Genomic DNA, 15,263 nt, shown 5'->3' on the forward strand with positions numbered 1-15,263 from the left:
CTAGCACTGAGTTTGGTAAGTTTTACAATTACAGTTACATGACAGAAATTCCAGAGATAAATGCTTTATATTTCAAGTGGGTAAAGAGAATAGTTTTCATCTCTGTTCTATATGATTCAAAATATTAATAGAAAATTGTGACCTGAAAGTCAATGCTATAGCAGTCATAAATGATCACATTGTCTTACTGATTTATTCTCCTTTCTCTCTACTTTTTCATTTTCAGGTACTCGTAGTTAATCTTTATTTCACACATGGACATTCATCAAACTAGTCTATTTGCAACAAAAATAGAAATAACTTCTGCCTTCTTTTTGTACTCACCTGAAATATATGGGAATAGAAAAAAAACTGGGTGTAGAATGACTTTTTCTCTTAGGTGAGATACTGGAATGGAAAATTATTGAAAACAAAAGTTTTGTTTCTACTTGTGGTAATACTTTTTTTTTCTCCAGCCACTCACATGGGACAGCATTTGGGAGTTGCAGGCTCCCTTTTACTGACAGGCTCCCTTTTACTGACAGGTTCATTAATCCTGAGGAATGCTGAGGACAGGATTTGCAGCTGTTCATATTTAACTCTGTTAGTCTGGTGTACTTCTGAATGCTACACTGAGAACTGGCAAAGACATCAGTGATCACTAGAGCTACTGTGATGAGTTGGACTTTCAGCAATAGAGATTATACTGAAGGATAAAAGACTCTTACTATAAAATACCTTTTACTACCATAATCTAGGTCTATTCCTGTTTTACATTTTGTAATCTGCCATTCATTTAAGTGCTACATTTAAGCATTGGGAAAGCTTCACCTTTGATGAGAAATTTTATACCTGGCTTGTAATTTAATGACAGTTCAGCCCATTTCACTTCTTCTTGCAATCTTCAACTTGCATGAGAGAGTAATGAGAGAAAAACATGTTTTTCTGTCTACACCTTGAATTTTGAAATTCAGGGTGTATATAGAAAAAATAATGTAAAATCAGCTGGGTTTTTTTGTTGTTGGTTTTTTTGGGTTTTTTTGGTACTCAATTTTTTCATGGTAGACAAGCTGCTTTTAATTATCTCTAAAAATCCTTCTGGATTTGGAGCTAATTAGGGAAGTAACATTTTGTGGCGCATTTTTATATTATATTACATTTATAATTGTATATAATTATTTATAAATATTTATGTAATTTATATTTATGTGCTAAACATGTAATTATTCCAATAAGGCACATTTCAGATCTTCAGACTTGTCAAATTCTAATGTTCTAAGCAAGTCTTCATGACTCGGTGTCATGTTTGAGGTGTTCAGATTTTAAAGGAGAATGTATGGGTGCATCAGTCACAGTGGTGGAGTTGCCCACTGTGATGAAACAGCTACCTGTATGGATAACAGCTGAACTTCAACTTTAGTAAGGCTTTTGATGCTGTCTCTCACAGTATCCTCATAGGCAGGTAACCAAGCACTGGAACAGATTGCCCAGAGGCTGTGGAGTCTCCTTCTGTTGGAGATATTCAAGAACAGTATGGACACAATCCTGTGCCATGTGCTCTAGGATGACCCTACTTGAGTAGGGCGGTTGGACCAGATGCTCCACTGTGGCTCCTTCCAAACTCATTCTGTGACTCATTCTGTGATTCTCTGAATTGGTGCACGCTCAAAGAATCCAAGCACAAAAGTATTGACAGAAATGGTGAATCGAAAATAAATAGACAGTTTCTCTAATTGCCAAGTATTTTTATCGAAAGATATTTTCCCCCCAGATTTTAAGTTTAACCATACTAACAGACATAAATTAATTGTATGACAGACAGGGAGAGATCAATTGTAGTTAAAGGAGAAATAGAAAGGCATTAATTTTTAAACTTTTTACTTCATTGAGGTACTATTGTACTTTGCCTCTTTCTCACTTTACCTGATAAAATTAATATCTTACATACAGTACCTCATCCTTGATATTCTTTGTTTTTCATCCATGTATATTACTTTATCCTTCTCCTGTTGACAGTCAACAGTTTTATGCCTCTCCTCTTTTCATAAGCATTTTCTTTCTTTTATTTTGTATTTTATTTTTAACAGAAATCCATCTGGGGTTTTTTATCAAAATTGGTCCTTCTCACAGAGCTGAATTGTCTCTGAATTGGTCAGGGGTCAGGCGAAGAGGTTTTGAATGCAGGTGGAGGGTAACTTGATTGGAAGAGGACTCCTCAGAGGCTTATTCGAGTCTGATAGAATTAGGATAACAAAAACCTTTGCATGCTGGATACTCAATGTTCCAGCTTCACAAGCTGTGTCTTAGAATGAAACAAAGTGGGTGAATAAGGAAGAAAAGCAGCAAGATTAGTTGTTTTGTTGATTAAAAAAATAGAAACAGTGTCTGAAAATACTGTATAAATCCCTGATGAGATTTCTATGGATTTTTCCTTTTATAACTCAGACACTAATAAGGACACAGAAGAATGTTACTTTAGAAAACCTCTAGGGAACATATCTGCAAAAAAATCTAAAAGTTTTGTTGTTTTGTTTTTTTTTATTTTTAAACCCAAGGAAATTTCTGTCTCAAGAACTGCTAATATTGCAGTTTGCCCAGTGACTGTTCTACCATTGCTGGTGTGGTGTGGGGGTTTTTTTGGGGGGGTGTTTTTTTTGTTTTTTGTTTTTTGTTTTGTTTTGTTTTGTTTTTTTGGTTTTTTGGGTTTTTTTAAGCTAATAATGAACAATTTCTGTCTTTTTTTTTTATTTTTTCCTAATCTTTTTTGAAGCATCAAGGGAATTATTCAGAGTCTTACTTTTGAAACTAAGATCACTTGTATAGAGAAAATACATTATTTAACCATTTGTTATTTGTTTTTCATGCTCTGGAAAGCTGACCTAGATACTTAGAAGATAGCTATCAAGTAATTCCTTCGGAACTTTATTATGACAGATCATACGATTGTCTTGCTGCCTCTCTGAGAACAGTTAGAAGTTCACATCTCAAAATAAATATGAGTATTTCTCAGCCTGACAAAAACCCTTTATTATTAAAGATAGAAAGAATAAGTAACTTAAGAGAAAGACTGATAAATTGAACAGAGAAATGCAAAGGACACTGAATATCCCTGAAAAAAATCTCTTCCTGAAATGTGGAAAGAGTCCAGCTGAGAGTGAGTACTCATACCAACAAGATAAAAGAAAGGCATCACAACTTTGATAAGCCACACATATACATAAATATATGTGTCCTTTAATTGAAATTTCAATAAATCTATGACAGTATCAGGACTTGTAAATTGTAGCTTAGACATTGTGAGAGGCCTTGTATCAGTTTAAAACTATTAACAGTTAGGAGAAAACCATCTGACTGTGATGGAAGCATGAGGCTTTCCAGTATCAATATTTGGGACATTGATGGATTCAACCTCTGTTGTTCATCTTCACTATAGTCAGCCTGTGAAATGCTGCGCAAATTTGAATGCAGATTGGCATTATTCAGAGAAAAGCTGTATTCTGGCAGGATTTAGCTATAATATGTTGTTACAGGATGCCTTTTGAATTGAAAGTAATCAGCTAATTTTTAATGGAAAAAGTATTATCATATCTTGACACAGGCCCCATATATATGTTATTAGTAACTCTGGAAATCCATATTTGTAGATGATCTGCATTGATATAATTTGTATCTGAGAAGAGTCTGGGGACTTTTCACACCACTTGCCAAAAAGGCTCCTGTCCCAAACTGAGTATTTGACAACTCAGTGGAGGAGCACCTGAGGATTATTCTGAAGTCATACTGAGACTGTGTTTCATTCAGACACAGTCTCATTCCTTCAGAGGAATAAAACACCGTGGGCTTTGTCAGTCATTTTAACTAGAACAGATCATGTAATAAGTTATTTTGAAAGGGATCTCTGGAGGTTATCATATTCAACCCACTGCTGAAAGTGGTGATAGCTTCCAAGTTACTGAGGGCTTTGTCCATTCATGTTTAGAATACCTCCAGCTCTCTGGGCAGCTCTTGATGCTTAACCGTATGAAGTTTTTCCTATTGTTGTGCTCAGTAGGAATTGCCTTTGTTGCGAGTTGTGACTGTTGCCTCTAATGCTTTTTCTTTGTACACCTATGAGAGCAATTATTTGGGGATTTTTGTTGTTTTGCTTTTGGTTTTCTGTTGTATAATCCTCCCTTAGCTTGGTTAGCTTTGTAAATGAAATAAGTGACTTCATTTTCATCTAAAAACTCCACAGAAATTTACCAAAAAATCCACTTTCCTCTCAAAAAAACCCTAAAATAGCCCACAAAACCCCCACACAAACAAACAAAAAACTCACCAACTTTTATAAATGGTAATAAGATAATGTAACATTTATAATAAGATAATAATATAAACTGATAAAAATGTTATTATATTTAATCTGCAGATGTCCTGGGTCTTTATTAGCACAAGAAAAGATCTGCTTTTGATTTTATACAAAGCTGAACAGCAACTGACATGCCTCAGTCAATTTGTACTGCATTCTTCCTGTCCTTTTAGGAAAAGGTGAGAACCAGTGCAGTGCAAGAATTTAAGCTTCAAAACTCTCCCATTCAAAATAATACTTTGATTTTTGTCTACCTGTTCCTACATCTTGCCTTTACTTCATGGAATTGGAGATTAAGTTATCATGTGTTATCACGGAGGACTAATTTGTGTTTCCCTCTCTTTCTCGAAGTTTTCTTGATTTACATTTACATTGTCTCAATAATTTTTTTTCCATTTAATGAGTTACACTGTCTTTTTTAACAATACAAGTGTTTCTAAGAATATAGAAGGCTATTCAAAATGATCCAGACTTGTAACTAAAGTTTATAAAGACGCCCATGAACAAAAAGGTTTTCCTGGAAACCAGACATTATAACCAACAGTATAGCAAATCCTACTTGTAATAAAGTGCTTAAATTCAGACTCTACCTCCACTGTAGTTTTAAAGAAAAGCTGCTTCATTATTTTTCAAAGCATTCTTTGGTTGTTTACCTGGTTAATTTTAAGATGCTTATGGTTACAGTTCCCTGAGAAGACAGTATTAAGCACTTGTGGAAATGCATGGCGTGTTCAGTTAGACTATCGATGTGTGACATTTGCATTTTCCTCATGCTGCACTCATTTTTTAAGATTTACATAAGAGTCAGGACATACATAAGTAGTAACAAGAATGAGTAAGGAAACAGCAATCAAAATTCAGTTCTTTCTGGCTTCAAGTCAAGTATTCTTAGATCCTGACTGCCATACACTGATAGAAAGAATCTTTTCCAGTCCTAGGTGTTGACATTGCAGTTCATCTGGTGTGCTGCATGATATATAATATATATCATATTCTCATAAGGCTGTGTGGTTCTAGCCTTGTCACGTAGATACCTTGTTAGACTTAGTGGTTAACCATAATCCAGCACCATCTCTTGTTAGCGTGCTGCACATACACACTCTCCTTTAGTATGGTGTTTCTTTTGAATTCCATCTGGAAATAATTTTGCAAGAGCAGCCCCTACTGTACTTTTAAATCCATATTTCTACAAGGAAAGTCCATGTTACGAAGGGATGTGGGGGGTTAGATAAGTCCTTGCCTTTTGCCCAGGCCTCTGGCAGCAGGCAGTAGCTTTATTGAGGCAGCCAGCACCTCAATACCTACTCTCGTTTGCAAGCTCTTTAATAATGGCTGATTTGATCTATTATTGAATGAATTATTTATTTAGTAGACAAAAAAGTAACAGACATAAACTTAAAACAAACTAATACTGCACAAGAATAAGGATAAAGAGAGAATCTACTAGTAGATATATGCAGCGCCAGGTTAAAGGTACCTATTATTGTTACAGCTAGCGAAGAAATAATATAACTTAGGATTCAATGGATCAATGGATCTTACCATCCAATTGTTGGTGGGGCACACACTGAGATCCTTTCCCTCAGTCCCCAGAGGGAAGTAACCATGGGTTTGTTTCCCAGCTCCGGGAAGAAGTCTCAAACACTTTAGGGTATAAGAGGCTTCTGCCTCTGTGATAACTTGTGTGTCTTTTATAGTTTGTAAAAGTGTCTCTTAGTCAAGAATATTTCTTTTATCTCTTCCTACATCTGCTCTCCAGACTAAGATGTTGATTCTTAGCTGAGGTCTGAGCTGTTTTGGTGCCAGAGATGACCCTTTGCTGGGCCTTTTAGCCTCTGGGTTATCTCTTCTATATGCACCAGCCATCTGTGGTAGAGGAGGGTGTGGGTAGACATCCTGGCACAGTCAGCCAGCAGGTGCATGGCAACCTGCAGCCATAGCGTAGGTGGAATGTTGCTGCCAATGAGTGCGAGGTGAGGGTTGTATGAGTGGAAGTGGAAATATCTATTTTAAAAAATGCTAAATACATGTTGAAAAATTGGCTGAGGAAGCTCGAGGTGTGGAGAGGTGGAGGGTGTGAGCTGCGAAAACCCCCATCATAGGAACTCCTCATCTTGAGGAGAAAATTTTCTGAAGAATTTCAACATATCCTTGTTCACCACATCCTCTTTTCTTCTTTTGGGGCGTGCAACAACCAGCAGAATGTCTGCCTTTTGTGATACATTTTACTGGCTTTCACATTCTTACAAGATCTGTTTCTTTAGTCATCTTGTGGTACCTTTAGTCATTCCATGTGGTACCTTCAAGGGTTGCTAAGAAAAGAAATATATGGCTGATATGTTAAGTTCTAAGAAAAAAAGCTAACTCTATACCAGATGAAATCAGGACAAACTGTCTTCTTACCTCTTCAGGTATCAGACTGTTTCTTCCCTTGCATCCATCTAGGACAGATTACAGGCTTCTCTTTTAAGTCTTATTGTTGCATTTTTTTTGTTTGTTTTGCTTTTTCCCAAGGCCCTGGGTAGAAAACTGGGGTTTTTTTGTTCTTTTTTCTATTGCAAACCTGCCATGTAGTATCTGTAGTTGATTTGACATCTTACATTCAACAAGTAAGGAGAACTTCTGAGAATACTCCTTCCAGTAAATACTAGATGCAAATTAGAAGTAGGAATAAATTTATTTTAAAAAATCCTGTAAACAATGCAGAAATTATTTATTTGTTCTCTTTGTTCACTTTTTCCTATCTTCCTGTTTATCCCCTTTTTATGTTCAAGGACTAGTCTTGTATCTTTTAAGGCGATAGTCTGTTGTGGTTTGAATGTGGCGACTAGATAGGCTCAGGTACCAAGGCACATTTAGTCATGGCTTTTTATCAAAGACATATAATTTATACTTGTTCCTTTTCTGGGTTAAATAAAGGTGACCAGTCTACTTGCGTCTGTAATTTTTGTCTTAATTGGTAATTTTGATGATGTGTCATGATACTGAGCCTGTTATTGGCCCCTTCATTCCATACGATTTGTTGGTGTGGCCATTGTTACAAACATTACTGGTTCTGGTTGACCCATTTTTGCCAATATCTGAAGTAGTATGAGGCACATAGCACCCCTCGATAATTGCAGAGCTTAACCCAACTACTCTTAGCCCATGGGCACAGACTCAGGCTAACATGTGGAGTTGGTACCAGGAATTTCACCCTGTGATGCTATTGGCCAGTGAAGCCAAAAGATAGAGAGGAAGCAACACCATCACACTGGGGCAGTGGTCAGTCCCAAGGCCGTTATTGGGAACATGAGGAGGTGTGACCTTGGCAGCTCTGCCCAGCTCCTAACTATGGTCCTACCCTAAGAGAGCTATTTCTCCAAATTTAATGCTGTCAGCATCCAGGTCCTGCAGCAGGAAAGATGCCCACACAGGACACAAGTTAGCACAGGGGTTCCCCACTTGACCTCCTTGCTGTGGAGAGAGGGCAGATCAGGAGAACACTGGTAGGGTCATTACAGTAGTCTTACTGATAAATAGAAGGGAAAAGAACTAAATTAAAGCATTGGTAATCTGTCTCTTCCAACCAGTACTAGCCATTGTGAATGGGCTTGTTTCTTAGAACAGTTTCTACAAAACCTGAAGAACAGGGTCCGTGTCAAGGGCTCCAGCCTTTTCTGCTATGTACTTCAGTTTGATGCTTGGAAATAATATATGTATTCATTAATATTTTCATGCAAACTGGAACAGAAAAGTAAAATATTGTACATACAGAATCTTTTTTTCAATAACTTCTCTTTATATCAATGATTTTGGAGTGCTTCAAGCAGAATTGCCTTCTGAAATCCCCATAGTACATTATTAAGGTAGATGGATAGATAGGCAGATAGATGGATGGATGGATGGATAGATAGATAGATAGATAGATAGATAGATAGATAGATAGATGGAATACTTCTTTCTAATGAGAGATCCTTTACTACAAATAAAGGTGTTAACAATAATGGTTATAATGGCAATAATGACATATTAGGTAGGCATTGGCAGGTGGATATAAAATCTTCCTAAAATACAGCAACAGAAATAAGCACTGCAGTTGTCTTCTCATGTTGCCCATTAAGCTCCACTTCATATGAACAAATACAAAGACATAATAGAACTTCCCAGATATAAAATTTTCTATTAAGCTATTCAGTTTTTTAACAGAATCTAATAAGTCTTCTGTGTAGAGCTATCTCATACCTAAAATATGAATATTTGATCATATAGTTCTCCCCTTTACCTTTGAAAGTGTCATTCAGTTTGCAACTAATAAAAGTACAGATTTTTTTTCAGCTGTATTATTCATTTTCACTGTCATAAGCAGCACTGCACCTGTTACCAAGTAGTCTCTTCTCTGTACAGTTGTTGACATAGTGTTCTTTTGAATGGTTTCTGCATCTTATATGGTTAAAATTTTCTGTTGTATCTGCTTTTCAATATATTCCCTGTCTGGCATCATTCTTGGAGTTCCTGAAATTTTCTGCCTCACCAGCTGACAGCTTGCAACAATAGAAGGTCTCAAAAAGATAGGAATATTTCATATTGGTATCCTGCCAATTACAGTTTTATTACTTACTGTCTTACTTTATTATTTATTGTCTATTCAAATGCATCCTGAAGTTTTATATGGGGTAGTACTTTGTCCTCTAATCTCCTAGAAACAGGAAACAAAACAGGCTGTTGTGCCATGGGGGCTACATAATTGCTTCTGCTTGGTAGCACACCTGTAATGAGTGATTGTTATAGAGTACACACGGAGTGCTTTGGAACCCATGAGAACAAAGAGTTTCAAGAAACTGTAGATACTATTGAACAAAACAAAACAAAATGCTAGTCAAAAAGCAAAAAAGTTTAATTAAAAAAAAATTCAGCTTTACTGTTCAGAATGATAATTAGTAAGACTGTCTAAAGAGTTTTCCTTGCCTATAATGAAATTAAAATTACACAGTGCACTATAACACTTATTTTTTTTTAACACTGATACAAATGTCTGTCTCACTTTGCTCTAAAACCATAAATAAATTCGTCTGGAAAGAAAAATTGTATCTTGCCTGCAGGCAAACAAAAAGTGAAATAAGTATGTTGGACTGTTCAGCTGCATATGTGCATGACATTAATGTCACAAAAAGACAGGTTTGTTTATTTCCCCACAAATATTGCAGTTCAGTTTTGGCAAGATGTTTTGGCAAGATGTTTTGGAGTAGTATTTTCTTTTATAGTTATTTCCAAAGTTTTCAGTCCAAATTTCATAGTCATGAAGTTTTGTCCTTGCATGACAAATTCAGGACTGATTCAAACCTAAAGTCTCCTGAGCCGACAACAACTGTTAATGTTTCCTTAGAAAAGCCAAACAGGGCAAGAAAGTTATGCTTTTTAGTCATAGTAAATTATATATGATCATAGAATTGAAATAAATTTGTGTAAATGATCTTGATCAAGATACTTAATCATGCTCAGCTTTTAGCATTCTACTTTGCAATTTGAACATCTTGGAAAGAAGAAAGGTTTTGCATTTTTTAAACATAGTCTTTACTAAGCTGTTATGTAAGAATCATTTAAGTACTAGTTTAATGTCTTCTTTTAATAGAAATATTTTAATATCTGTAATAAGATGCTATGAAATATTAAAATAGAAATAGCAAGATTATATCAATGTTATGCAAGTAGTTTGCTTCATAGGGCTACCTATCAATCATATAAAAATGCATGTGAGCTCTATTTGAAGGTATCAGATGCCAATAATAGTACCTTACTTGTCTTTTTTGTAAAACAGGTAAAGCTATCCATGTAACAGCTTTCTATTTGTTGTATAATCATGCTAAAGCAAATGTGCAAATATTTATTCTGTCATGTCCTCATGATGGGATATATTAGGATAATATATTTTCAAGGTGTAAGTAGAGGTGGAGTAAAACAAGAATTAAGTAAGCAGACAGCCATTAGTTCCTGGAAAGCAGCTCTTGGGAATGAGTCACTGAATTCAAAGTTAGGGATGTATTCTGATTCAGATCAGATCTGAACTTTGTCAGTGAGCGTGATAATTTTGATCAAAAGTTTTAATGCCGTTCCAAGTGAAGAAAAAATTTATAAAAAAAATTGTACCAGCACAGATTTCAAAGAAACTGAATTATATCAGCTGAAATTGAATCATACAAACTTTTTGATATGTCAGGTACCATGTTCATAATGCAGCAGTTTTCCATTTTTAGCATAGACTAATGTAGTACAGTATTCATGGGAGCAGAAGCAATTTTGAAAATTGAAAATCGTATGAAATGATTCTTAATTTTTTTTTACCATATTTTGTCTGGTTACGTCCCGCACCGGGCGGGAGATGACCTCCGGCTAGCTCGAGTCAACACAGCCACAGAAGGTCCCAGTTCGTTTCGGCTTCTCGGCTTAGCAGCTGGACCCAATTGTGTCGTGACAGCCCATAGCAGCAGAAGAGAAAAGGCTGGCTCTCAGCTTAGCAGGTTAAAAGATGTTTATTAGCTCAAGAGCTGAGGAGCAGAGAGGCTCAGAGCTCCCAGATGAGCGGCTGAGAGCTGAGAGAGTTTTTTTCCTCCCTCCTACCCCTTATAAGCGGGGGAGGGGTTCCAGGGAGGATACAACAAGACAACAAATCAGGGGATTCAGGGGGTAACAAGGTGTGCCCACCCCCAAGCCTCAGACCACTAAAATCCAGAGCTAAAGGAATTCCCCCCGGGGGACCTATCACCTGAAGCCCTCTCCCTGAGATTTCGCAACCTGGGAGGGCCCCTCAAAGTGATAGACAGCTGCCCCAGAGAGGGGGGTTGGGGCAGAGGGGATGTTACAAGTCAGGTGAGGAGTGGGAGGACTGACGCAAAACACCTTATTATACAGACAACACAAAAGGGATACAGAATTGGGGATACAGTGAAATGAACCTTAACATAAACTTCTTATAAAAACCTAATAAAACAGTACTGCACCACCACACCATATGGATTATTTTTATCTACCTAAAAGGAAACTGAAATTCCAGATTTTTGTTTCACTTTCCCCTGAGTCAATATGAACATATGTATAGCATGATGAGTGTTACAAAAAAAGAGCTATTTATATTAAAATAACTTGTTATTGTTATTGTAAGATTATGTTCTTGACTACTGAAATAAAAATTTATATTTATCTGAATCACATAATCAAATAATGAAATTGTAAAACACCCAGACAGAAAGTATACATATAGGAGTAATCTTATATATCATTTCTAATGCACAGAAAAAGAAAAAAAAAAATCTTATATGTTCGGGAATTACTGCAAAGATGGCATTCTATCTGCTACTGTTCAGCATGTTCCAAAAAAGTTCCCATCAACTGTATAATTATTGTCAACAGATGAACTGCTATTATTATGTTGTCAGGCACAATGTGTTACACATTCTTGAAATGTCAAATTCAGTGTACTGTTAAACATGTGATAGGTTTCTCTAGAAAAATATTGACAAAGGTTTATCTTCCTTATACACTTAAATCTGAAATGGAAAACATTAAACATTTCAAGCATACTATCACCAAAATTTTTCAGCATATGCTGCAAAAAAATGACATAGAGATCAGAAGATGCAGACTAGAAACATTGGTATTTTTGGTTGAAAAATTAAAACAAATATGCATACATGATAGCTATGAAAATGCACACATTTGAGGTGATTGTGGCATGCAAAGCAAGCACATGGAGACAAGAGATTTGCAGGGCAGAGTTGCTTCTCGAGAGAGAGCCCAAGGCCGAACCAAGGCCAAGAGCCTCTCTGCCTGTTTGTTTCTTACTCTTTATACGTTTGTGGGTCTGGTTATGGATTGGCTTCTGGAGTTATCACCTCCCAGCTGAATGGCCTGACCAACTGTCAGTTACAATTGTTTTCAGGTTAGAAATATGCAAACAAAGGACAGGGAATGAAAAACAAAGGGTTTGTTTATGTTACATGTGTGAGAAAAAAAAGGGAAAACTGCACCTAATACTGTACAAAAGCTAAAGAGACTGACTCCACCTTATGAACAATCAGAAAGCGTTAAGAAAACTCAGAAAAACCAGGGTGACATGAGGTCTTCCTATAGTTTTTGCTTGTCAAAGGAAAAGCATGCAAAATTTTATATTCAGGAAGAGTATCAGAGATAGAAAAGCATACTAAAGTCTAAATACACAACTTGCAAGTTCTGCTCTCTGTGATAAGGAATTTAGTGCCTATAAAGCAATGATGAATGATACTGATCACTCAGATTCTAGACTACCTTTAAGAATATTTCTCTTTAAATTATATGAGAGCATAGGAACATCTTTTATGCTCATTCAAATATTGTATTTTCACCTAAATTTTTTTTCTACAATTTTTTAAAGCACAGAACTGTTACACTTCGTAGACAACCAGTTGGTGGCTTGGGCTTGAGCATAAAGGTATGGGTAACTTCTCTTTTCTTCTTTTAAATTTCAGTATGACCACTTCAGTCTTGAGCTCTCATGGTTAATATGTTTCTCTTACAGGGTGGTGCTGAGCACAAAGTGCCTGTCGTCATATCAAAAATATTCAAAGACCAAGCAGGTAACTTATGCTGTTTGCTTATATAGTACTGTAGTTATTAATAGTTTCAGGAATCCATTTTTACTTCAGTAAGACAGTTATGTTACAAACAAAATATTTAAAGTTACTTGCAAAAACATAAGTTTGGCAGAGGAAAGCTATTGATGCACTTAACTTTTATAATGCAGAGGATAGAAAAAGTACAAACCAATTTTTTTTTTCCCCACACAGTAGTTCACTGCTATACAGTATAATTAACTGTGCCTAGGAGCCTGCAGCGAGTGATTTGTAATGTTTATTATGGTGAAGATAACACAACATCTAAATCAGTATAGTCTATCCCATTTAAGTATTACATTGACATTTACCTGGCAAAAGGATCCTTTGGGAGACTTTTTCAGACCTGAAACTGAACTTGGCAAGTTGGAGAACGGGTCTGGAAAACAAAGGGGCTGTTTAGTGAGGAAAAGTTTCATGTAGGTGGGAAGTGCCTTGCAACATGAATTAAGGATCTTAGATGATCAAAAGCAAAGTAATTTTCTCTTCTCTGGTGGATGTGGACATGGGATAAGTTTGTTCTTTTCTTTGAGGCATTCTTTTACAATATTAAGACTTGTTGTCTTCCAAAGCTTCTATGTGTTTTCTCTCTTCCCTAGTATAAATCTATCCATTCCATGTAACCTTTCCTTCAAAAAAAGACAAAGACTGTGATTCTCAGTGCATGTCCTGCTCCTTAAAGGTCTCAAAGCCACTGACATGATCTTTTGAACTCATCAGGCTCTTTTCCTGTTTTGCTGTAATCGAGATTAAGCACATTTGCTTGACACCATGTTTAGACTCAGCTTTACTAGGTCGCAAACTGTGCTGATTTTTCTCCTCTGCATTTTCATCAGTGGGTCCCTTTTTTACTTGAATACCTGATTTCATCAGATATCTAGTATAATAAACAATACCAAGAAAATGTGCATGAAAATAATAATAATAAATTAATATAAGCATCAGATCTAAGGGAAGTAAGTAATTCAGGAAATTCGTCACCAACAAAAAAAGCTACGTCCTGCTCTCTTAGGGCATGGTACTTTCAGCCAAGGTTAGTAGTGAGTTTGTATATAGAATACTTACATTCAGAGGTTTGTACATTGTGAGTAGTTTTTCTTTATCTGTGTTTACTTGTAGAGTAACAAATGCAACAATAATTTTTATGGGGTCATCTTTTTACTTCAAATTTAAAAATCACTCCTCATGCCATCTTTCTCAGATCGATTCACAGTGTTACTCTTCTAGTGTCATATATAACTGGAAATTAAGTAAGAGAACATCTTAAATGTATATCACAGGTGACATTGAGGCCATATTTCTGGGTTTAGATTCTAGGGTTTTAATGCAAGAGAAAACAATCTAGTAATATTATTTAAGGGAAAATAAGAAGTGTTCTACAAATATGTGCATTCCCTCTCCATTTATATAATATATCTGTATTGATACAGAGATATGTATACCGAAATACAGATGTATTTACATAAAAGACTAATCTGCAAAAAGTTTAATAAAATGAGAGGAAGTGTTATAACTGACAGAAAGATGAGACCAGTACAGATTTATCTAAAACTAAGTTTTGGACTGAAAATCTGCATATTCATGATTTAGATAAATCACCAATGGACTTTCATTACACAATCTACTAATAACAGTGAAACTGATCGGTTGGCTTTAAGAGTGGCTTTTAGTTAAGCAGTGAGATTGGTTGCTGCTTCAAGCAAATATACTGAACTTTAAAAAATAAAAAAGGCTTTGTTGTGCAGTAATGTTAGAAAATAAATAATTTACCTGATGAAACCCCCAATTTCTTATCAGACATTTTACTGTTTTCTGTACTTGAGTAAAATGCTTGAATGTACATGAGTAAAATTCTCCTTAATAACTGAAGAGCTAATTTTCTCAAATAATTTGTGATGCTTTTCATGAAATTTAGTGCCTTTTATATGACAACACTATAAAATCATGTTTCCAACCTTACTTTGTTTGGATATAGTATTATTTTTTAGTTCCAAAGGTAGAAGCATAATAGTAGAATAAAAGAGTTGCTTCTTTTTTAGATCTCTAAATCTAAAATTAGATTATTAGATTATTAGATTATTTAAATAAAGTAATTAGTTGTCCATTTTTGTACTGTTTAATTTTTTTTCCAAACATCGGATAAGTGGTTTTGTTGGTACTAACCTAAGCATCAGGTGACAGCATTTGTGCTTCAGTTTTTGAAATAGGATGAACATTTCAATAGGATTTCATTTCATTATTCAACAGAAGCAAATCTGTAGCAGCAGTGCATATAAATACTGTTCTTACAGTTTTGACCTCTCAGCTGTGAT

General features: G+C 35.6%; 1 protein-coding gene across 1 annotated transcript in view; it reads left to right on the plus strand.

The window, feature by feature from the left end:
• The window catches only part of SNTG2 (syntrophin gamma 2), a 145,850-nt gene that overhangs the window by 18,762 nt on the left and 111,825 nt on the right, over positions 1 to 15,263 (plus strand). The window contains exons 5-6 of the mRNA XM_040058173.1: positions 12,714 to 12,770; positions 12,858 to 12,915. Of these exons, the coding sequence (XP_039914107.1) occupies positions 12,714 to 12,770; positions 12,858 to 12,915 (115 nt within the window). The remainder of the gene's footprint in view (positions 1 to 12,713; positions 12,771 to 12,857; positions 12,916 to 15,263) is intronic.

This window comes from Hirundo rustica, chromosome 3 (genome assembly GCF_015227805.2).
Source record: "Hirundo rustica isolate bHirRus1 chromosome 3, bHirRus1.pri.v3, whole genome shotgun sequence".
Classification (NCBI taxonomy): Eukaryota; Metazoa; Chordata; class Aves; order Passeriformes; family Hirundinidae; genus Hirundo; species Hirundo rustica.